This window comes from Gobio gobio (assembly GCF_949357685.1).
Source record: "Gobio gobio genome assembly, chromosome: 17".
Lineage (NCBI taxonomy): Eukaryota > Metazoa > Chordata > Actinopteri > Cypriniformes > Gobionidae > Gobio > Gobio gobio.
The window spans coordinates 27,339,841-27,363,704 of NC_137110.1; the positions used below are offsets into that span (position 1 = coordinate 27,339,841).

Genomic DNA, 23,864 nt, shown 5'->3' on the forward strand with positions numbered 1-23,864 from the left:
AAATGTAGGTGAAGGGAACTCTAAAATCTATTCACTGCTTATCTACATTATTTAAAAAGCATGTTATGGTTGCACAACAGCTTTAATCCATTCATTTCTAGAATGCCTTGTCCCATGCTGGGTCACAGGGATGCTGGGGCCAATCCTAGCATCTTGGGCCATAGGCAGAGAAACAACCTGTGTGGATGGACCGCAAATTTAATCCTGCATTTGAAAATAATTAGGAATATTTTGAGACTTTGAATGTGTATTTTACCCACTTACCATTGTGCTGCCATCTTTGCTCATGGGAGCTCAGGCAGTTCTGGGCACAGCAGTTTTTAAGCCTGTCACCTGAGCCATAAATGGTATGTGACTAATGTAGCCTACTCTGGAGCTGCTGGAAAATTACGACAAAGTTGATTCGGTGATTTTGTCAGAATACTGCTACTGGAGTTATGTTTGGGTAGACAATGGAAAAGAAGAGTTAGCCACATCTTGGGACACACTAAACCTACAGGACTCGATATATTTTCAGGTAAATCTTTTACTATCTGACAACAACTGTGTCCACATAATAGAAGTATGTATGAGCAACATGTAAATATAAACACTGACATAAAATTCAATTGTAAGAGTTCAGTTCAGACAGTTTAGTCTTGTTTCGCGTTTACTTTTACCTGTGGCAAAGAGAGTGTAGGCTACATGGCGAAATTGTGTTCAACTGTGTTTATCACTTTTTTCTTCCTTTTTTCCCCCAAGAATTCCTTTTCGTTTTAGGTCGCATTTAGTAACTATTTAGTAATGCGTACCGGTATGTAACAACCTCTACCTGTACTAGCCTACTTGTTATTTGTCTCCACCTAGTGGCATCTTTCTACATAAAGTAATTTTTCAGAACTGCCCCCAGATAACGAGTTATATTGTGATAATTATGTAAATACTTTCGGAAGGTATAAATAATTAATAATACGCGAACACACATTGGTTCATTGTTCATAATGATAAGATACTACATGCTATGGTGGTCACTCGAGTGTTGATGCCAAGTGGTGCTCACCGCAGAGCCGAATGACGTCCAGCTCCCCCTCTCTGGACAGCATGGGTGGAGCTTGTCCTAATCCAGCTCCACCTCTATTGATGTAATGGGTGGAGTGGAGGGATATGTTAACCGGTGTTGTTGGACCTTCTAGCTCCAGCCATTACGCCCAGATCAGAGCCATAGAGAGAGAGAGTTGCGACAACTCCATAGACTCCAATGGAACGGTTTTTTTTACAGCAATGGCGGCTCGCGGAGACTCTCAATAGTTCCCGGAAGTAGCAGCCGCGCCATAGAGAACAGCAGAACAGACCGTTTGTGATGCACTTTTAAAAGGTAAGACGTTTAATCAGTAAGATTTTAAATGATCAGCACATTTTAATCAAAATAACTTGTACATTAAAGCCTGCTTGTGTAGATTATTCATCATTAAAAAAATATATATTTTAAAAACAACATCGCTGTAACTACACACTCATGCTACATACACATGTCGATGTGTAATAAAATTATTGAAAATCAATGCATTTATTGACTATTAATTACCAAAAAGCGCAGTTCTGTCACTGTGACTATCAATTTGAATTGCCCGTCAAAGCACTTCCTGGAACTATTCGAGGTCTACATGAATCACGTGACTATCAAGCGTTTTGAACTTCCGTTGTCGCAACTCTCTCTCTATATGGCTCTGGCCCAGATTACATTTAGGAGGGTGCTGGACGTCACGCTCCACCCATTTGCTCTGCAGTGAGCCGCCTATCGTTGAACCCGGAGGTATGTCCAAAAGCGCATGCGCACTGACCAGTCCACGCAAACAGGAAACAAACACGCGCGAGGATTCCTCGTTTGAAGTAAGAGAGTGATATTGAAAATGTGTGTTGTGTATTGTAAATTGAAAAAATTAGCAATATTTTTTTACATAAATTAATTTATTAACGAAGCTAGAATTTGTGCTAACTTTGGCGTAAACTACCAAACAATTCAGCACGGCGATGTCAACGAGATAAACAATGCACGCGAGCGATCCCTGTCATGTCCTGTATGGTTGTCATATAATTGAGTTGATTTTATATACATTTGATAAATGTATGTATTTGTTTATTCCTTGTTTGTGGTCGTTCCTGATTGCCGTTATTGCTAAGTTCGAGCAGCATGGATTCCGCATGGACGGCGTTTGATACGGAAACTCAGACTATGCTTCAAACAGCGATTAAGGGTATGTAAACTTTAAGGTACCTAACTTCTCTGATAATCCATTAAAATGCTTTTGCGGGATTTTGAAGTAACATGCCATTAGCTTACCCTTGCCGGTTAAGAATGATTTTTTTTTACACCCCTTCCTCACAGATCCAAAGAAAGTTGATTTTGACAGGCTTTCCAACGCCATTGTAGTGCAGACATTGAAAGATCTCTCATTCTGTAAAGATGCTGGCCGCATGTGTTATGCTGTGGTTCAGGTATGTCTTTCTTATGTTCAGTGGTTAAAGTGGGATTTGGCAGACCAGTGGGGGAACCCTCAAATTTTGTGTAGGTGCAACAGGGAAAAATTACTCACCGTGGGACAACATATTGACTATTGAGTATCGTGGTATAGCGATACTTTTTGGGACAAGAGTGTCACTGGCACCAATTATCACAAAAACTTATTTACTTGATATTTTAATGGTTTTATTTTGGTCCATCTACATCTACACTGATATGATGATGATACCATGTTAAAATAATATGCGACACAACCTTGTTTTTCACAATGTAAATTCAAACATAAAAATGGGAAGTATAAAAATGATTAAATCCCGAATTGGGGCCCTGGGGCTATAACAATCCCAAGGGCCCCCATGGTAGCCGATCTTGGAGCCACAAAGTTTTCTACCACAGAAATAATTTTTTTTTTTTCATAAAACAAAATTGTCAAAGCACAGAGATACAATGCGTATATACTGAATATTCAATTTTAATATTAAGTAGGCCTATATATAAATATTCCAGGCTGCAACACATTAACAGCATTAATGCATTAGCTCCAGATATGAGGTCAAAGCAAACAGGTTTCCAGAAACAGAAACAACTTTTGAATACTGCCTTAAGGAGTTTTAAAACATGTCCCCCAAGACATTTTTTATTTTTCTGATCTATATATGTGTATTTTACGATGTTTGAAGGCTAAAAATAATAATAAATAGCTTTCAAAACAAACAATGTTAGTGGGCAGTACATTATCTTGTCATACCTACTCTCTCCTCATTTCATCACTCTCTCATTTCCATCACTCTTTATTTTTCTCTTCCCCTCCTAAAGCTGAACTCTGGCTGATGTCAGTGAAGAAAGGGTTAACTTAAGTTAATTCACTGAAGGATACGAATGCTATAAAGTTTAATAAATTAATTAGAATATGTACACACACACACACACGTTCGTTATTTTATGCCTAATCTGGTTTAAATTATTTTACAAGATTTATTATAGATGCACCTCGGAAAAATACCAAGGTCCAGATCATCGGTGACCTCATAGCTGACTATGGCCACTATTACAGTCGTGTAGGCAGCCTATAGTTTACCTCAACACTTCAGTTTACATGGTCGGAGCGGAGCTCTTCAGTCTGGTTGGATGAAACGAACCTCCATTGAAACCCTGTTTATTGTTTTATTACATTGAATAAACTTTTATATTAAACAGGCAGAGGCTCAGAAAGCTGCAACCAGTGTTTTCAGGAGAAAGCTGTTGAATCGTCTACAGCAAGAGTTCACTGCCAGGGAGGAGATTCGAAACCGCTCCGTGCAGGAGTGGGTGTGTGTGGTCACGTTTATCTGCAGTGTATTTGATTACATCAAGGTAAAATTTTCAGTTGCAACTAGGCAATTTTTATTTTTTATAGGATAGTCTTTTTTTCCTCTACCAGGTTTGACTGACTTCCTTGCTTTTAGGTAAACAATGCCCCTGTTGTGGCCCTTGTGGATCCAATATACGACTGCCTCTTTAGGTTGGCTCAGCCAGATTCCTTGATGAATGAGGAAGAGGTAAGAGGCATTTTGGCACATAAACATTTGGAAGTAAATTTCATTTTGGGAAGGAATATTTACAGTGCGTCTGGAAAGTATCCACAGCGCATCACTTTTTACAATGGATTAAATGAATTATTTTCCTTACAATTCTACAAACAATACCCCATAATGACAACGTGAAAGAAGAAAATCACATGTACATAAGTATTCACAGCCTTTGCTCAATACTTTGTTGAAGCACCTTTGGCATCAATTACAGCCTCAAGTCTTTTAGAGTATGATGCTACAAGCTTGGCACACCTATTTTTGGGCAGTTTTTCCCCATTCTTCTTTGCAGGACCTCTCAAGCTCCATCAGGTTGGATGGGGAGCGTCGGTGCACAGCCATTTTCATATCTCTCCAGAGATATTCTATCGGGTTCAAGTCTGGGCTCTGGCTGGGCCACTCAAGGACATTCACAGAGTTGTTCCGTAGCCACTCCTTTGTTATCTTGGCTGCAGTGTTTCCCATAGGTAGAGAATTTACTTGTGGTGGTGGGCAGGACGGAGTGGCTCGGTGGCTCGGAATTGATATGCAGATAAAATTAACTTTAAAGTCCCAGTGAACCGGAAGTTGCAACTGATTTTATTTCAGTGCTGTGACGTATTTCCAAGTGAAACGGAATATTGAATAGAGGGCAGGGTTTCACTTCAGCGCTCCTCCTCTCCATCTCTCGCTCATAGCAGACTAACGGTTGGAGGGGAGTGGTTAAGGATATTCAAACCCAAGCCGTCACACAGCTGTCATCAGAAAGGGACCGCCAAGTACTTTTCAGATTTTGATTAAAGGTTACCACGGCAAACAATTTGTTTCTGTGTATTAACTTGCACAGATTAATTGTTCACCCGAAGACCTGTAATGTGGGCTAACAAAGTAAATATGATCGTTGATTTTATGAGGACTTCACATTTTTATTGGGGAAATTTTAAATATTCTGCTCTTATTAAATGTAGGCTACCATTGTTCTTCTATAGTGTCACACTGAACTGACCGACAGCTTCAGTGTTTATAAAAGGAGCACTCTTTACTTGTTTTCACTCTACAAACCCTGAGATGAATAATGACAACTTTAAAAAAACATTTGACTATTTCTGCCACAATACCATGTGGTGTTATATTAAATCCATGGTGAATGTTGGTGATTTGTGGACTGAAACTGATCTTCGCTCATGGCTCAATGTTTCTCCTGGTCTCCATGTCAGCTCTGTTTGGTCTGATAGCTGTGGTTTATAACAGAGAATTATGTGCCGAACGCTTCCACTAGATCTTGCAGAAGTGATGTTATTCTGTTGTGAATTTAAACGCTTTCTCACTGGATCTCCAGCGCTGTGTGGTAACATTGTCATGTGATCGAGATCGGCCCGTAAATGAGCTCGCGCTGCGCTGTCTATTTTCTCAGAGCTGAGAAACGATCCGCACAGCTCAAATGAGTAGCACGGTTACGTTCCACTCTTGCTTTGTTTGCCATATGTTAATAATGCGTAACAGGTGCCCGCTACGTTTCCAAAAGCACGCTAAACTCAGCACATGTGAACTGAGACGAGGAGCTGATCATGTGAGCGAAGCGCGCACTTCTCTTAACGCAGCACAAACAGACAGTCTTTTGTGATTTAAACAGGACGCAAAGCCTTATCGAGCTTTCGATTTTTAGTTTGTTTGACAGCAATTGTGCAAAACACGTCATTAAAGACCTTTTGTGTAATGAGATGTTTAAATATATTTTCGGGCCACCTCAGTCTAGTTAATGAATGGAAAGCACTGAAATCTATTAATGGCATTTAATGTTGATTATTGTGGCAAATAAATCAAAGTATGGGGAACACTTCTGTGTGAAAAATGAACCTTCGCCCCAGTCTGAGGTCCAGAGCGCTCTGAAGTAGGTTTTCATCAAGGATGTCTCTGTAAATTGCTGCATTCATCTTTCCTCGATCCTGACTAGTCTCTCAGTTCTGGCCACTGAAAAACATCCCCACAGCATGGCCTGAGAGTCCTTAATGTGCCTTTTGGCAAACTCCAGACGGTCTTTTACTGAGGAGTGGCTTCCGTCTGGCCACTCTACCATACAGGCCTGATTGGTGGAGTGCTGCAGAGATGGTTGTTCTTCTGGAAGGTTGTCCTCTCTCCACAGAGAAATGCTGGAGCTCTGTCAGAGTGACCATTGGTTTTTGGTCACCTCCCTGACTAAGGCCCTTCTCCACCGATTGCTCAGTTTGGCTGGGTAGCCAGCTCTAGGAAGAGTCCTGGGGCCTCATTTATAAACGTTGCGTACGCACAAAAGAAGGCGTACGCCGCTCTCTACGCAATAATTGGTATTTATAAAAAGCAAACTTGACGGGAAAATGTGCGGTCCTTCACGCAAGCTCTGACCCAGGCGTACGCACAAAAACGGATGAAATGAGAAATGGCGACACCGTCGGCAGATGGAAGAAACACGTGAAAGTGTGTGAAACTGTAGACCGTTGTGTAAAAGAAATGGCAATAGGCTATGTCTCTCATAAATAACTTGAAGACTTCACAAAACAAGTATTACAATTAACAGCCTACACGAACACCCGTTTGATCGATCTGCAGTGTAAAACAAACAAAATCAAACGAAAATTACAACAGAAATGCAAAAAAAAAAAAAGTGAAATATGTTCTGCAAAAATATTGACATGTTATGCAATTCATCCTCATATATAATATGGTAAACAGAACGAAATAATATACAAAACTGATATTCTCGTCAATGTGTCCGTCTGGCGGAGCAGATATAGATGCAATTAGATAGACAGATAGATAGATAATTAGGGAGATAGATAAATAGATAAATAGATAGATAGATGTATTAATGGTCCACTGGGGAAAGTTGTTTTCATAGTAAAAAATTCTTCATCAGCTACGGAATCATGGTATTCATGCAAATGCCTTTAGTTTGTTTTATTTTCGATAAAATAACTGACGTATGTCTCAATCACTCAGAAAGCTGCAAGAAATTACATTTGCACTGAACTATTTCCCATTTACACGTAGATAATAGGGATAGGGATTAATAGGGATTCCCCAATAATTGCCGCCAGTCTCTCATCAAGAGGGGTCCGCTCCGGTGTTTCCTCTCCTCCACCCGTGGCAGACACACTCTGGCGATGCAGCGCTAGACGCTTTATTGCCTCGACTTTGATGTCCGACCATTTCTTTTTTTTTCGGCCACGGTCCGAGGTTGTGAGGCTACAGCATTTACGGCGTCTGCAACCTTTTGCACTTCAAGTGCCTTTTTGGCATTAGTAATGGCCACACTGTGCCCTCCAAAAAATATTTTTCTCCTCTTTTCCACCTCGCCAACGATAATTTCTACTTCACATTGAGTGAAGTTACGTTTTTTTGATTTCCTCTCTGTATTTGCCATGATTTCGCAATCGATGAATATTAATTTGTGGGCGTTTCACGGACTATTTATGGGCAACTATGGGCGTGACATGAAGCCGCAAAAGCTGCGCTACATTTAGAATTGATTGTGATTTATTAAGGGAAAACTGCGTAGGATGTGCGTGCGCACGGTTTTATAAATCCGAATATTTCTGTGCGTACGCACGTCCTATATTTCATCCGTACGCCACTTCTGACGCAAATCCTACGCAAAGTTTTATAAATGAGGCCCCTGGTGGTTCCAAATTTCTTCTATTTACGGATGATGGAAGCCACTGTGCTCATTGAGACCTTCAATGCTGCAGAATTTTTTCTGGACCCTTCCCCAGACCTGTGCCGCGATACAATCCTGTCTCGGAGGTCTACAGACAATTCCTTGGACTTCATGGCTTGGTTTGTGCTCTGACATGCACTGTTAACTGTGGGACCTTATATAGACAGGTGTGTGCCTTTCCAAATCATGTCCAATCAACGGAGTTTACCACAGGTGAACTCCAATCAAGTTGTAGAAACGTCTCAAGGATGATCAGTGGAAACAGGATTCACCTGAGCTCAATTTTAAGTGTCAATGGCAAAGGCTGTGAATACTTATGTACATGTGATTTATTTTTCATTTTTAATACATTTGCAAAGATTTAAAAATAAACTTCTTTCACGTTGTCATTATGGGGTATTGTTTGTAGACTTTTGAGGAAAATAATGAATTTCATTAATTTTGGAATAAGGCTGTAACATAATAAAATGTGGAAAAAGTGAAGCGCTGTGAATACTTTCCGGATGCACTGTAACTTTCGTACATAAGTATATTGTCCCCTTGTTTTAAATTAACGTTGTCAAATGTTTGATAGATAACAGGCTACAGGTTGTAGGAATGTCAGAGGACAAAGTAGCTTTGTACTTGTAAAACAATTTTGTGGAATATCCAAAAACCTGAGTAATGATATACTGCTTTCAAACATTCAGATGCTACCCACGCTGCAAGCAGTGTTTATTGATCCTCTCAATAATACAAAAAATATACAAAAACTTTTATTTTATTTTTGCTCCAGATCTGCAATTCGGTACTTCAGTCACAGCAAGTCTAGTCATGTGATGTTTATTTAAACACTGCTTTATACAATACTGGATGCTTCAAACAGGGTTTCCGTGGTGTCTTAAAAAATCAAAAAATAAATAAAGTCTAAAATTTCAAAATTAATTTTAGGCCTTAAAAAGTCTTGCATTCATTGAAGTATTCCGTTTTAGGTCTTAAATCATTTTAAACAGGACTTAATTTTCCTACGTCCATGTAACGCTACCTCTAATGCTCATTGAAAGACTCCCGCAGCGTTTAACTTTTTTTTTTTTTTAATTCTGTGATGTAGTTCTAATAATAATAATAATAATAATAATAATACATTTTATTTGTACTGCACTTTACATTTGGAACAAATCTTCTGTTCTTTCTGTCTTTCGTTCTTTCTGTCTTTCGTTCTCTCTCTCTCTCTCTCTCTCTCTGTCTGTCTGTCTGTCTGTAACAAATTTCAGCTTTGACCTAATTTGAATCCATGACAATTAAATACAGGAATTTCTTCTGTGTTTCTAACAGGTGGACTGTCTAGTCTTACAGCTTCATCGTGTGGGCGAGCAACTGGAGCAAACAAACTCCCAGCGCATGAATCAGCTCTTTTACTTGCTGCGGGATGGTTTTCTCCTTGAGGAAGACCTCAGCTCCATGACAAGGCTCTTGCTCCTGGAGATCTTAGAGTTCAGGGCCAGTGGCTGGACCCTCACTGAAACTGCACACAAGTACTACTACAGTGAAGTAGCTGACTGAGGAGAGAATGAGGTTCCTTGTTTAGCAATAGGGTTTCAAGCGATCAGTGTTCACAGAAGGCCTAAAGAGTACTGCATGGGAGAAAGAAGTGGAAACTCCATGTAATAGTACCGTGGAGCAGTTTGGCAGAGCTCGTTGTTCATGCATTTGCATGTGTTGTGTTCAGCGTTTGAGTTTAGCTCCTCAGAATGTTCAGGTTTGGTTTTCTCTTTTGAGGTCAGTGTCTTGAATCTGCAATGGATGATGATGATGATTCGTTGCAATAAGAAAAGCAATCGCTACCAGCCCCAAAACTGAGTCACCAGCAGTGTACATGGATGGCAGTTTTTTTTTATTATTGTTATTTTTAATTTGAGATAATGTAAACTTTGTTTGTACAGTTGTATATTTATTTTTTATAGTGAAGGGTTATTGCAATATCATTGGAAGATGCTCTAACTTTTACCTGTGTTGTTAGTACATTAGGATACCTTGTAAAAGGTTCTTCATTTTATATTAGTTTAAAAAATGGCCTACATTAAAGTTTCTGTTTGGGCCAATATGTATGTATAAGAATCTTCAGTCATGTTGGCTGCTGTAATTTATTTTACAAAATTTGAGAAAATTTTCATTGTCTTGTTAATATACTATAAAGTCTGCTGTTTTGAGTTTCATAAATAAGTTTTGCTCTCTCTCTCTCTCTTTACCAAGGTATAAGCATTTCATAAACTAAATTAATGTGAAATGGCCAGTTCAGAAAGTAAAAGTTTTGATAAATTTTACTAAATTAGTACTAACTTACCTGAGAATGTTTATAAATGGTGCTAGATTATCATTAGATATGAAAAAACTACCAGCACACTGCCCTAGTTGTAAAGATTTAGTTAAGAATAAAAAAATAAACTTGGGAACTCGCATCACATAAACACCCACCACAAGCCAGAACAATAAATTTACACACACAGACCTCAAGACCTGATTCATAAAACACGAGTAATCAATTATCTAACTAATCAATTGTTATAACTCTTATTGTTTTGCACTGCAAATTAGACAATATATAATGGAATAAATGTTTTAAAAACATACGGTACATTTATTACATAACTATAATCCTTTTTTTTTAGAGTACCTTTTTGTTTTATTATAGATATAAGCCTTGATACCTAAATCAGCTGGGAGTAAGTGGTGAATATATTTGGGACTGTTATAATGAAATACAAAGTAAAATGCTTTTCACAAAGTCATTCTTTACACAGCATATGCTGCAATAATAATAAATATAGTATAAATAAATATTTACATAGGAAATGCTTTATAGAACTTACACTTACAGTGAAACTCCCTGGCGGTAATATATCTCGGTTGTTATTCACAATGTTGTTGTTCATTGAATAAAAAAGGTCATTCGGCAACGTCACGTGGAAAAAAATATGCTGTTTAAATTTAGTCTGCAGTTTAAATGCAGTTTATTTAGTCTACTGAAGCAGCAAAAAACAACAAACTTTTGGTTATGCATTTGTTATGCAACCCCGTCTTTCAATCCTTAAAATATTAATTAATATATTTACACGTTTAAATATGATTTATCATATATTTTATCTATGATAAACTAGACAAAAAGTGTGTATTTTTTTTTATTTATTTTTTTAACAAGTTATGTTCTTACACAAGCAGTGTACCAAAACGACAGTGTTGCTTGGTTATGGGGTGGGTGGTGTAAATATACTTAAAGGTAAATATACTTGTCAACAGAATATGTTTTCATGAATTATTATACTTCGCCTCCTTTCGGACGACCACACAGGCCCCTGATTCACACAGAGGCACGAGAATGTCACATGACGGGTATGTGTAGTTCGCTCTCGTCAGCTATGCAATTGTGTGATGATCATGGCGGATCCGGAAGGAGAGTCACTGGAATCATGGCTAAGTGAGTTGTCATGCTAAATACATTACCAGAATATGCTTTAATTTAACTCTGTAGCGTATTTAAGATGCAGAGAACAGCCATATCCGGATGCTGTTTGTGACCAGTTCTTGTCTTGGCTTGTCTGTGATATTTATACTGACATGTTGAAGTCATGGGGGTCGGATGGACTGACCCATCCTAGCCAGTATTTGGGGTATCGTAGATGCGAATAAAGTCGGCAGAATATTTGGTTCGAGCGAGTCTATTATGCCCCTAAATGTCTAGGCTTTGAAACACGTAATTTAGGCTGTTGGGATTAGCAAACTCTTCTGTCATCCACTAGCCAATCTCCTTTTAAACTGCTGTCTAAACAGCTGTAACTTTACACTTATTATTTTCTCTGAAACAGTTGCTTCTGTTTTTAAGTAGAAAATCAACCATTTTTTATTGAACTTCACAAGTTGCACAGTTTACACCATTGTCACTATTGTCTACCGTAGAGCTGCCTTCGAAGTAGTTTCATTATCGATTAATTTATTATTAAGTATTGAGATTAACTGAATCAACATTGAACTAAATCGCGCTAAACAATGACACTATTGCATTTTGTACAGCTGAAATTGTTGTTTCATGGTTGAGGAATTTTGCTAAATTATGTTTTACTGTGAGGCTGCATTATATAGGCTAATTACATGTGACTTGATTTTGGTCTTCTCTGAATGCATAAATGTATTATGCCATTTGTTATTTAATGAATGTGCTAAAGGTTCAGTGTGTAGTAGCCTACACTGCGTGCAGAATTATTAGGCATGTTGATTTTCTGATCATATTTTTTTCCAGGCACATTTTACCAATTCCAAACCACATTAATCTTAATAACTACTATTGATTTTTTTATTTAATAATTTATAAGTGACAAATAATTGTTCATGGAGGCTGGAAATTAAAAAAACACCTTATATTCAGGTGTGCAGAATTATTAGGCACATTTTCTTTTGAAAACGTGAAATGCTCATTGGGTCAGCAGGGTCAGACAAAAACAGGTGTTGAAGAAAAGACACATGTTAACTGCAAAAGAATTAAGGTGAAGAATTAAGTGTGAAACCATCAGGACCCAAAAGTCTGACCTTGCTGACCCAATGAGCATTTCACTGTCCAATGGTCATGCTTTAACTGCAATTTTTTGGCTCATTTTATCTGTAAAAGAAAATGAGCCTAATAATTCTGCACACCTGTTTATAAGGTGTTTTTCATTTCCAGTCTTCATGAACAATTATATATCACTTATAAATGATTAAATACAAAATGAATTAGTTATTAGGATTAATGTGGTTTGGAATTGGTAAAATATGCCTGAAAAAAATATATGATCAGAAAATAAATGTGCCTAATAATTCTGCATGCAGTGTATTTATGAGGATCTATTGACAGAAATGCAATATAATATACACAACTATGTTTTCAGTGGAATATAAAGACCTAATGTACCATTATGTTTTTATTATCTTAGAATGAGCCATTTCTATCTCCAAACACCGCGGGTCCCCTTACAGTGAAATTGCCATTTTGCGCCATCATGTTTCTACAGTAGCCCTAAATGGACAAACTGCTCTACAGAACGCTAGTCAATCTCTGCTCTCTCCGACCACAACATTTTTGTCCTGAGTCGGCCACCGTAGCTTCTGTGCTCCAAGCAGAGCAAATGGGTGAAGTGTACATGTAGCTCCTCCCCACTAGAACTCCAGAGAGGAGGGGCGAATGTAATTTGTGCCTAATGGGAATATCCAACCACACCCTAAAGGCCCGGGTATACTTCGGCCGTCCGCGTTCGTGCACCGCCCGCATGACGTAATTTTCGTCACTCGGAGGGCTCGCGGCCGGCCGCACACCCCATCCGCGCGCAGCCCAAATTTTGTGACCGCGCGGACGGTCCGCGTGCAACAGCGCATGCGCCAGCAGTACAGAAGAGTCCACTAGGTGGCAATAAACACAGTATTGAGCACAGTGTTCAGCCGTCGAAGAAGAGTGTGCAAAGACCGGTTTAAAAACAACACGCTTGGAAAAAAAAAGAGAGAATTTTTGATTCTTCAGTGTTTCTTCCAAACTATGTAGCAATGGTGGATGCACTACAGTTCTTCTCCGATCATGCCCAGCGAATGTCCCGTTGATGACAGGACTCAGTGCTGCCCTCCGATGTCTGGTGGAGCATAGACACTTTTTTACTGCGCATGTGTCGAACGTGATCCTCCGCGCGCATCCGTTGTGTAGTATACTTTGAAAGACGCGCGGACAGGGCTGCGCGCGTGACGCGTCCGGGCGCGGTAAGTGAAGTATACCCAGGCCTTAACCCTACCCACAACTCTACCCCTCCACCCCATTGGAGCTCCAGAGAGGAGGAGCTGAATGTCATTTGACTCTGCAGTGAGTAACCACTTGTCCAAAAGAGAGCGGGGGATGCACAACCTCACCGCTAGATGCCGCTAAAAATCACACACTGCACCTTTAAAGCTACACTGTGTGATATTTTCCCCCATCTAGCGGTGAAAAGGTATATGACCATCCAGTGAATATTAGTTTCTGTTCCTCTCAATTCTGATTTCGTTTTAACAACTACGGTGGCCGATTTAGTCCAAGATTAACATGGCTTCCAGTTCGACCTCGTCCACATTCGACACGGTGCCATCGAGTGTTAAAACGCGAAAGGCGAAGCTTGAATTTACGGGTATGTCCCTCTTTGGCTAATGTACTTTCAAGATGGAGGGGCAACATGGCGACGGGCATTCGAACCCCTCACCCGTATATGTATATTCAATGGCATATTATAAACTTACGAGAATACTTTATTACTTGAAAGAAGTAAATATACATTAATGAGCACATATATTTTTGAAAGAACTAAGTGTTTTTAGCTAAGAATAAACTAAAAAAGTTACACAGTGTAGCTTTAATGCGGATGTTCAACAGAACAAGAGTAAAGCATAAGAGAGCATGGATTTTCATTCAAAAATATTGAAATTATTTTGATTTTCTTGATAGACAAAGCCACCAATCCTTCCAACAGACAGGAGGAGTGGGAGTACATCATTGGGTTCTGTGACCAAATCAATAAGGAACTTGAAGGGTATGTTCATCTCTTCTTCATGGGTGGGGTAATACTGATGTATTTTATGTCGTAGAATAAAACATGAAAGTTTCTTGAGCTTGTGTTCACCACAGACCTTATTTCAGCCATTTAACCAAAACACGTTCAAAAAACCCATTGACTTCGGGACGAGGGAACCGGAAGTGCTAAAATGCTAACTCGCTTCCACGTTTTGGCCTACAAAGTGATGTCATACCTGCCCCAGTCTATACAAGCTATATTACTTTTTCCCCGACAGTCGGGTATTTACAGTCTGGAGAGGAGTTGACGCTAGTTGCTGAAAATCAGAGCCAGTTGTTTACTCTGTAACCATTTACAACGTCAGCAGAAGTATGATGCCTATTGCTTTAAAATCTGTTCAGATTTTAAAAGTTGGCTACTTTATTCCAGCCTTAAAGGAACACTCCACTTTTTTTGAAAACAGGCTCATTTTACAAGTCCCCTAGAGTTAAATAGTTGAGTTTTACCGTTTTTGAATCCATTCAGCCGATCTTTGTATCTGGCGGTAGCACTTTTAGCATACATCATTGATTCTAATCAGTCCATTAGCATCTCATTCAAAAAATGACCAAAGACACTTTCAATATTTTTCCTATTTAAAACTTGACTCTTCTACAGTTACATCGTGTGCTAAGACCAACTGAAAATGAAAAGTTGCGATTTTCTACACTTATATGGCTAGGAACTACTTTCTCATTCCTGCGTAATATTTGCGGATCTTCGCGGCCGTACCATGGCTGCAGCAGCACAATGATATTACACTGCGCCTGAAAGTAGCCCCCAGCTAGGTAACTTTCAATGTGACCGGCACTAAGTTCGTGTAGTTGCAGAGAAAGTTTCAGGCTTGCAGCCGACAAATTGTGTTGTGGATTTACCTGTGTGATAAGCCATGGTTCTGTGTGTTGTAAAGGGCTGTGATAGTAAGTCGAAGGTGTATACTACCACCATGTTTCACAGAATACCAATGAATCATTGCTCCGCTGCAGCCATGGTACAGCCGCGAAGATCCGCGACTGTTACGCAGGAATGAGAAAGTAGTTCCTAGCCATATAGGTGTAGAAAATCGTAACTTTTCATTTTCACTTGGTCTTAGTACACGATGTAACTGTAGAAGAGTCAAGTTTTAAATAGGAAAAATATTGAAAGTGTCTTTGGTCATTTTTTGAATGAGATGCTAATGGACTGATTAGAATCAATGATGTATGCTAAAAGTGCTACCGCCAGATACAAAGATCGGCTGAATGGATTCAAAAACTGTAAAACTCAACTATTTAACTCTAGGGGACTTGTAAAATGAGCCTATTTTCAAAAAAAGTGGAGTGTTCCTTTAAGCAGATAAGAGAGGATTCTAAGTTAGGGTGATTCTGTAATACAGCAACTGTAAAGTTTGTGTTAGTTCTCATGAATCATTGATTTGAGAATTGTATCTGTGACTTGCAGCCCACAGATATCGGTCAGATTATTAGCACATAAAATCCAGTCACCACAGGACTGGGAGTCATTACAAGCACTAACTGTGAGTTCATCTCCTTCAGTCTCTAAAATTGACCAAAAATATTATGTTTAATATAGTGACTAACTAAATTCGGATTGTTCTTACAGGTTTTAGAAGCCTGCATGAAGAATTGTGGGAGAAGGTTTCATAATGAAGTTGGAAAATTTCGATTTTTAAATGAACTCATTAAAGTAGTTTCGCCTAAGGTAAGTTAAAGGATTATTTACACCAACAATGACAATTCTGTCATCCTTTACCCACCTTCAAGTTATTTAAACATGTATGATTTTTGTCCAAATTTTTAGGTATCCATTACAGACACATTACCTCCATAATACGTTTATACTTTTTTATTTTTATCTTGCAGTATTTGGGAGACCGAGTATCTGAACAAGTGAAGATTAAAGTAATAGAGTTGCTCTACAGCTGGTCAGTTGCTTTACCAGATGAGGCAAAGATCACAGAGGCCTATCAGATGCTAAAGAAGCAAGGTTCTTTCGTCACAAATATAAATATTTGCATTTATAATAAACTCACTTACTTATTTTCTGTGTTCCAATTTTGCTAGACTGTCTTGTTTAGTCTTTGCAACATTCTTTCTTAGGTATTGTAACAGAAGACCCAGAGGTTCCTGCGGACAAGACCCTCGTTCCCTCGCCAAAGCTTATGAATCCAGTGTTTGACAATGAGGAAAAGAGTAAGGTGAAGAAACGCATTACACTATTAGAGTTAAAAGAAATATTCCAGGTTCAGTACAATTTAGGCTCAATTGACTGTATTTGTTGTATAATGTTTTGGTTTTGGGTAATTCTTATTGTAAGGGTAATTGTTTTGTAAAATTGTAAAGCATTGTCCATCTATAAACATTTTCTTGCAGCGTCTCGCAGAACTTCTTAAGAGTAAAAAGCCTGAGGATCTTCAAGAAGCCAACCGCATTATCAAGAACATGGTCAAAGAGGTAAGTGCGCGAATAATCTTATGCTATTTAAAAAAACAAACAAACATATTTTGCGATTTACTGGCAAATATGTAAATCCTTCAACGAAAAAACACAGGTGGCAGTTTTTTTCGAATGGACAATTTGCATTCATGTAGGCTTCATATAGTATTGAAAAACATTTTTACATTTGTCATGTCATGTAAAAAGTAAAAAAAAAAAACGTAATGACTTTTTCTTTCCGCCATTTCATTCAATGTAAAAGTATTTGTAAACATTATATATTATTGTGTTTTTGGAGATGCACCACATGACGTTCATAAAATATTGTCATAAAAAGGTCAAATGATCTGATATTTTGTGGGTATTAAGTTATTTAATCATTTAATATTAATCAGATTTTATTTGTTGACCTTGACACACAGCCATGATGTGATTATGTGAATATATTTTTGTAAGAAGATAAATTATATTAGAAAAATTATACATCAAAAAGGAATTTTAGTTCAGAAATGAAAAGCATGCTCATGGTAGAAGTGGTGTATTCAAGTCATTAACATGTGCATCATTACCTTTTTGTTTACTCCCTTGATGGTTGTGCTTGCAAGAATTCATACTTTGCTTTCAGGATGAGGCTATACAGCAGAAAGCTTCCCATCGTGCCAGCACCCTAGAGGAGGTGAACAACAGTGTGAAGCTCCTTAATGAGATGCTAAGTCATTTCAAAAGAGATGAGTCGACACAAGCTGACAAAGAACTTCTAACGGTGAGACCTGACTTTAATATCAGGTCACTTCTAGACTTAACTTGCATTTGAATGTAATTGACCATGTGCAACTTTTTGTTCATAGGATCTTTATAATGACTGTGACAAACTTCGAACCGCTGTCTTCAGACTCGCCACGGAGACCGAGGATGATGACAGTGCCTTAAGTAATACACATTAATAAATACTCATTTAGGTCTTGAACCAATAATATATTATAACCAAAACACTTCCTCTCCTTTACATGCACCTTGTGGTCTTTGGTGCAGGTGATATTTTGCACGCTAGTGATGATCTCTCACGGGTAATCAACTCCTATAAAAGGATTGTTGAGGGACAAACCATTGTGATTGACATACCAGGGTCAACAGCCTCAAAACGTATGTATAATTTATCAGAATTCTTACACTACACCTTCAAATGTTTTAGCATTCTGTATCTGAATCATCCAAAGAGCTTGCATGGTTTATGAAACTACAAGTCTGAAATTCGGTATGAATTTGTTTTCTGTTTGTTTAGACACCAATGACGAAAGCTCTTCTGAGATTTTGATTGATTTGGCTGATTTGGACTCGGAGTCCCCTTCACCCCTCAAACATTTTTCGACTCCACCTAAGCACTCCAACTCCCTTCCTGCTGACCTTCTCACTCTTACATCTTTAACTGGAGCTCGGCCTTCCTCTTCCAACACGTCCTCTGGATCGTCCAGTTTCCATATCAGTCCACCATCAAGCCAGCTTCCCAGCACTCTTTCTCTTCTGGATGAAGAACTTGGTTCATTAGGTAAAGTATTTTGCAATTTATGACGTATTTAAATATATAAAATATAAAATTAAATACACCACTGTTCAAAAGTTTGAGGCCAACATTTCCACACTTTCCACATTAAGCTGCACAACTTTTTTAATAATAAGAGGAAGAAGGAAAAAGAAGAAGAGAGAAGTTTCTTGAGCACAAAATCAGCATATTAGAATGAGGATCATGTTTCCTTGAAGTTGCTGAAAATGGAGCTTTATTTATATATAATTTTGTGAAAGTTTTTTATAAAACAAATACAGCCTTTGTAAACACAAGTCTAAATTTTTTAAAACAAAAATCATACTGACCTCAAACCTTTGTACTGGAGTCTAAGTAATATATGTATAATATAATTATTATAATAATAAATAGAATGGGTTTAAATTTAATAGGTAAGAGTCATCCATTTTAAGGCAATCTTGGTGTTTAACACTCTTAGTGCTAACCGACTACTTTTCAGGCCTTGGCAGTCTGGACTCAAAATCAAAGTCAGCAGAAAAGAATACAAACGAAGCTCAAAGCAATCAGTGGATTTCTTCTCAAGTAAGATTTTAAGAGTGCTGTATATTTAGTATTTATAATGTTTAATATTTAAATTATAATGAATTTAAAATGTGTGCCTAGAAAGTCTGCATTTCATGAGTTTTTTTATTTATTTTATTTTATTTGTTTGTAATGACAGACTTCTAAACCAGAGATTGACCACCTCTTCAGCTCAGCTCCATTAAATCCTCTAATCTCAACAGCGCCACCTACCTATGAAGCTACCTCAGTCACAAGCTTTGAAAACTCCCTCCAGCAGAACAGTAAAGATTTTGCGATGCTGGACCTGGAAAAGCCTAATAGGTAGTGAGAGAATAAGTAGCAATTTATTTAAATAAAAAATATATATATTTATTACATATTAGAATTATTTCTGACAGATTATTTGACACTGAAGTAATGGCTGCTGAAAAGGAAGCTTTGTAAATTATAGGAAAGAAATATATATTTTTTTAAATATATTCTAGAGGATTGATGCCCATTGGTAAATGTGAGTTGTTCACAGATGAAACAGTTTAATAATAGCATTAAAACGGGGAGGGAAGGAAGGAAGGAATGAAGGGACAGAACATGCACACACTATTATTAGAGCCTATTATTATGATCAGAGAATTGGTAGTGATGTGTCTCTTTCCTTTTAAATACAACTAATTATTTGTTCTTTCTATTTGAAGCAGCCAGTCGAAATATTCAAGCTCGGGCAGCAGAGAACTTAGAGCTTGGGAAGAGAACATCCATCCTGCATTAACCACATTCAGTTTTCCCGCTGGAATAGCACCAGTGCCTTCTGCTGTATCCTCTGCCAAACCTCAGAGCTTTGCCCCAGACAGCCCTCTCTTCAGATCCCTGTCTCCAACACTACCCACCAGTCCGTCCCCCTCAGCCTCTGACGTCTCCCTAAACACTGTCTTTGTTCCACTGGAGGCCATTAAACCAAGTAAGGCCAATACATGAATATGGATGCTGTGAGATCTATAGCAGTTATTCTAGACTTAATTACTTGCCTGTTCGGGTAAGGCTTAGAACGGTGTGTTTTTCCCTTTGTTTTCACAGGTAAGGAGTGTCCAGTGACAGCCTATGATAAGGATGGTGTTCGTGTTTTGTTGCACTTTGCTACTGACCAACCACCTGGTCGCTCTGATGTTCTGGTGATTGTGGTGTCCATGTTGAACACAGCACCACTGTTAGTGAGGAATGTAGTGCTTCAGGCAGCAGTGCCAAAGGTGAGAAGCTTGAAATGTCTTTTTAATGTTCTTCTGAAGTTTTAATTTTATATACACACCAATCAGGCATAACATAATGACCACTGAGAGATGAAGTGAGTAATAATGGGTGGGATATATTAGGCAGCAAGTGAACATTTTGTCCTCAAAGTTGATTTTTTTAGAAGCAGGAAAAATGGGCAAGCATAAGGATTTGAGCGAGTTTGACAAGGGCCAAGTTGTGATGGCTAAACGACTGGGTCAGAGCATCTCCAAAACTGGAGCTCATGTGGGGGTGTTCCCGGTCTGCAGTGGTCAGTCAAAAGTGGGTCATCGGCGGCCAAGGCTCATTGATGCACGTGGGGAGCGAAGGCTGGCCCGTGTGGTCCGATCAAACAGACGAGCTACTGTAGCGCAAATTGCTCAATAAGTTAATGCTGGTTCTGATATAAAGGTGTCAGAATACAATGTGCATTGCAGTTTGTTGTGTATGGGGCTGCATAGCCGCTGACCCATGTCCACCACTGACAGCGCCAACAGTGGGTATGTGAGCATCAGAACTGGGCCGTGGTAGTAATGGAAGAAGGTGGCCTGGTCTGATGAATCATGTTTTCTTTTACATCACATGGATGTCCGGGTGCGTGTGCGTCACTTACCTGGGGAACACATGGCACCAGGATGCACTATGGGAATATGGCAAGCAGGCGAAGGCAGTGATGCTTTGGGCAATGTTCTGCTGGGAATCCTTGGGTCCTGTCATCCATGTGGATGTTACTTTGACACGTACCACCTACCTAAGAATTGTTGCAGACCATGTACACGCTTTCATGGAAGCGGTATTCCTTGGTGGCTGTGGCCTCTTCCAGCAGGATAATGCGCCCTGCCACAAAGCAAAAATGGTTCAGGAATGGTTTGAGGAGCACAACAGAGTTTGAGGTGTTGACTTGGCCTCCAAATTCCCCAGATCTCTAGCCGATCGAGCATCTGTGGGATGTGCTGAACAATCCATAGAGGCCCCACTTTGCAACTTACAGGACTTAAAGGATCTGCTGCTAACATCTTAGTGCCAGATAGGGGGGGACCAACACAATATTATATATATATATATATATATATAATATGCAGTTCTGAATAGCTTTTGGTTTCAGATGGTTTTGATTAATGATTTTTTGACTTTTACCTCTGTGATTTGTAATTGACAGTCTATGAGAGTGAAGCTACAGCCCCCTTCTGGAACAGAAATGGTTCCCTTTAACCCCTTCATGCCCCCCAGTTCTATCACTCAGATCATGCTGCTGGCTAACCCACTGAAGGTGAAGAAAGACGCACACATACACATGTTTACTAAAAGATAAATCCATAAACTTCTATCATTTTTATATACAGCTAGTTATAAATACTGTAACTTAACCCTAACATCAAAGAACTTTCTCCTTGTTTTAGAATAGAAAACCTCAAAAGTTAGTTTTGTTAGATGTAGCTCAGTTCTGGGTGAAAATTTGTCCCCAAAATATGGTTAAGTGGGTAGACAATTTTTTCAAGAGAAGCATCTTAATGTCACTATTTTTTATCTCTGTTGCCTGCTGTATAAATAAAATCGGTTATTCACAAATTATTGCCTTTCTGACCTAGCAAGGTTCAGTTTTAATCGTAAAGAACAATTTTACTTCTTTCCTTTTATTTGTGAAAAAAATAAATAAATAAATAGAATATAGTAAGGAAGGGTTGTCATAAAACATAGATTTTCTAAGATGGCTTCGATAGTATCAATAATGACACTAAAATCAATAAATTAATGCCATTTGTTTCACACTAACATTAAAAATGTATCACCAATGCATATAACCACATGTAAACGAAGTGGGGGGAAATAATTAGGTAAATTAATAACTTTTGACAAACTTTGTTTTAAAATGCTTTTTTATTATACATTTTGACATATATACACATATACATATAGAGTCAAGCCAAAATTATTCAGACACTTTGACCTGACCATGTTTTGCTTGTTTTTCTTTAATTGCTAATGAGACCCTTAGACCACAGACTGAACTAAATGAAGCATTGCTTGGTAATTGGTTGACCTCAATTGGTATTATCTAATTGTGTACTTAAATTGAACAGCTGACAGCAAATTGGTTGATTGTAATCCATTACATACCTATCTATCAAAGTTATCTGACATTATCAAGATTAATTTGTTCTGAATTTGTTTAATTTCTGGTCATATTTTATTACCATTTTGTATACGATAGCGAATAAACTGATAATGTGAGAAAATGTTGAAGGTGTCTGAATAAATGTTGGTTTGACTGTGTGTATATACAGTACACTTCTCGTTCAAAACAATATAGTTATGCCATTTTGTATTACTGAAAACTTGGTTTGGTTATAGAATGCTTTTATATGGGATTTCTTTTCATCACTGAAAAATCAATGGACATGTTTGTTACCATATTTCGAGAGTGATTACATTGCTAATCCCAACAATATTAGTTATTAGATGGTGTTCTACTTGTGGCCATAAAAATACATTTATAAATGTGTGTTAACATGATACAATTTCTATGATATGACTGCATAATTGTATGTGTGTGTTTTGCAGGAGAAAGTGAGAATGAGATACAAGTTGACATTCATCCTTGGAGATCGACAGGTCACGGAGTCTGGAGAGATAGACAAGTTCCCTCCAGTGGAAAGATGGGGTCATTTATAGCTGTTTAAGCATTATTACTCATGAAGAGTAATGGAAAACACGATGTGCATCAATGAGCTTTCGACAGTGTCTCAAAGATATATGTCCAGGATGTTACCTTTGACACATTGTATGTTAAATTTATAAATCCCAATCTCTTGAGTTATCTCACAGATGTCTTGATGTGCTGGTCTTGGTCATTAGGTACTGTTGTCATCAACATAAGCGTGTTGCTTATAGTAATGGGTCATTTTGTTGTTAGCCACCACTTGACAATTCAAGCCATACAGATCACTGGACATGTTACAATTGGTCATTTTTTACATTTTTCTCTGTTCTGTGATGTGATGTAAAAGTTGTGTTAGTGCTTATGTGAATTTTATTGATGTTATTTCTAAGTTTTACATATTTATGTCATTACTATTTATCAGATTCTTGGAGTTTGACAAGGCTGGTCTCACTGGTTTAAAGCCAAGTTTACTTTGTCATACGTCATTTAGCAGAAACTCAGCAGATAACAGTAATTCACACAGGGAAGAGTGTGGAAAAAAGATGGTGAAAAGCATACTTTGACTTCTGTGTTTTTGGATGTACAGTTTCACTTTTTTTTCTTCTTTTTTTACACAACTGGTAGGAATTACTTGTATGCAGAGTTGTCTGATTTTCTTTTTGTTATGTAATTGGACAGGAGGCTGGTTTTGACGTGTAAAAAGACACATTTTACATTTTGGGGTTATTACAAATGCCATTATTTATATTATACATTTTGACTTTTAAAAGATTTGTTTGCTGTATGGAAGTAATGGAAGCGTTTTTTGTATGGCTTTTGTTCTGTTTTGTTTTACAGCAGACACCTCAGTATTATTTTGTTGTAATGGATGTGTCCAGGCAGCAGCCTATTCTAATGATATTCAAATATTATTAATTTGACTCGGTAAATTATTTTGAGGAAGAGCTTTACAAATATTTCAATGATACTGTTATTTTTAGATTCTAAGTGAAATGTACAATTTAACATTATGTATACTGTTTTAAAAACTAATAAATCTATTGTTTTGAACAATGTGGTATAATATGTCTATCACTATCGGTTGCTGGGTTTTGTCAAATTA

General features: G+C 38.1%; 2 protein-coding genes across 6 annotated transcripts; both read left to right on the forward strand.

Moving 5' to 3' along the window:
• Positions 1-235: 235 nt before the first annotated feature.
• mif4gda (MIF4G domain containing a) lies at positions 236-9,956 on the forward strand. Of its 3 annotated transcripts, none has more exons than XM_079840682.1 (6): positions 236-517; positions 2,161-2,234; positions 2,366-2,475; positions 3,698-3,853; positions 3,946-4,038; positions 9,056-9,954. In XM_079840682.1, exons 2-6 carry the CDS (start codon positions 2,171-2,173, stop codon positions 9,281-9,283), a joined length of 651 nt encoding a protein of 216 aa, XP_079696808.1. In that variant the 5' UTR covers positions 236-517; positions 2,161-2,170; the 3' UTR covers positions 9,284-9,954. The 3 variants fall into 3 exon arrangements, with proteins under 3 accessions (XP_079696808.1, XP_079696807.1, XP_079696806.1); XM_079840681.1 differs by lacking the exon at positions 236-517 and adding an exon at positions 1,129-1,354 and having other exon boundaries at positions 9,056-9,948; XM_079840680.1 differs by lacking the exon at positions 236-517 and adding an exon at positions 1,809-1,869 and having other exon boundaries at positions 9,056-9,956.
• A 973-nt stretch (positions 9,957-10,929) lies between these two features.
• gga3a (golgi associated, gamma adaptin ear containing, ARF binding protein 3a) lies at positions 10,930-23,843 on the forward strand. 3 transcript variants are annotated; one of them, XM_079840788.1, is made up of 17 exons: positions 10,930-11,195; positions 14,211-14,295; positions 15,757-15,832; positions 15,919-16,017; positions 16,179-16,302; positions 16,416-16,513; positions 16,689-16,769; positions 17,377-17,514; positions 17,600-17,681; positions 17,784-17,894; positions 18,034-18,297; positions 18,773-18,855; positions 18,995-19,158; positions 19,530-19,792; positions 19,909-20,078; positions 21,260-21,370; positions 22,663-23,843. In XM_079840788.1, the coding sequence occupies exons 1-17, from the start codon at positions 11,150-11,152 to the stop codon at positions 22,771-22,773; spliced, it is 2,106 nt and encodes a 701-aa protein (XP_079696914.1). In that variant the 5' UTR covers positions 10,930-11,149; the 3' UTR covers positions 22,774-23,843. The 3 variants fall into 3 exon arrangements, with proteins under 3 accessions (XP_079696914.1, XP_079696913.1, XP_079696912.1); XM_079840787.1 differs by having other exon boundaries at positions 11,122-11,195; positions 19,533-19,792; XM_079840786.1 differs by having other exon boundaries at positions 11,122-11,195; positions 18,034-18,296; positions 18,760-18,855.
• Positions 23,844-23,864: the final 21 nt, after the last annotated feature.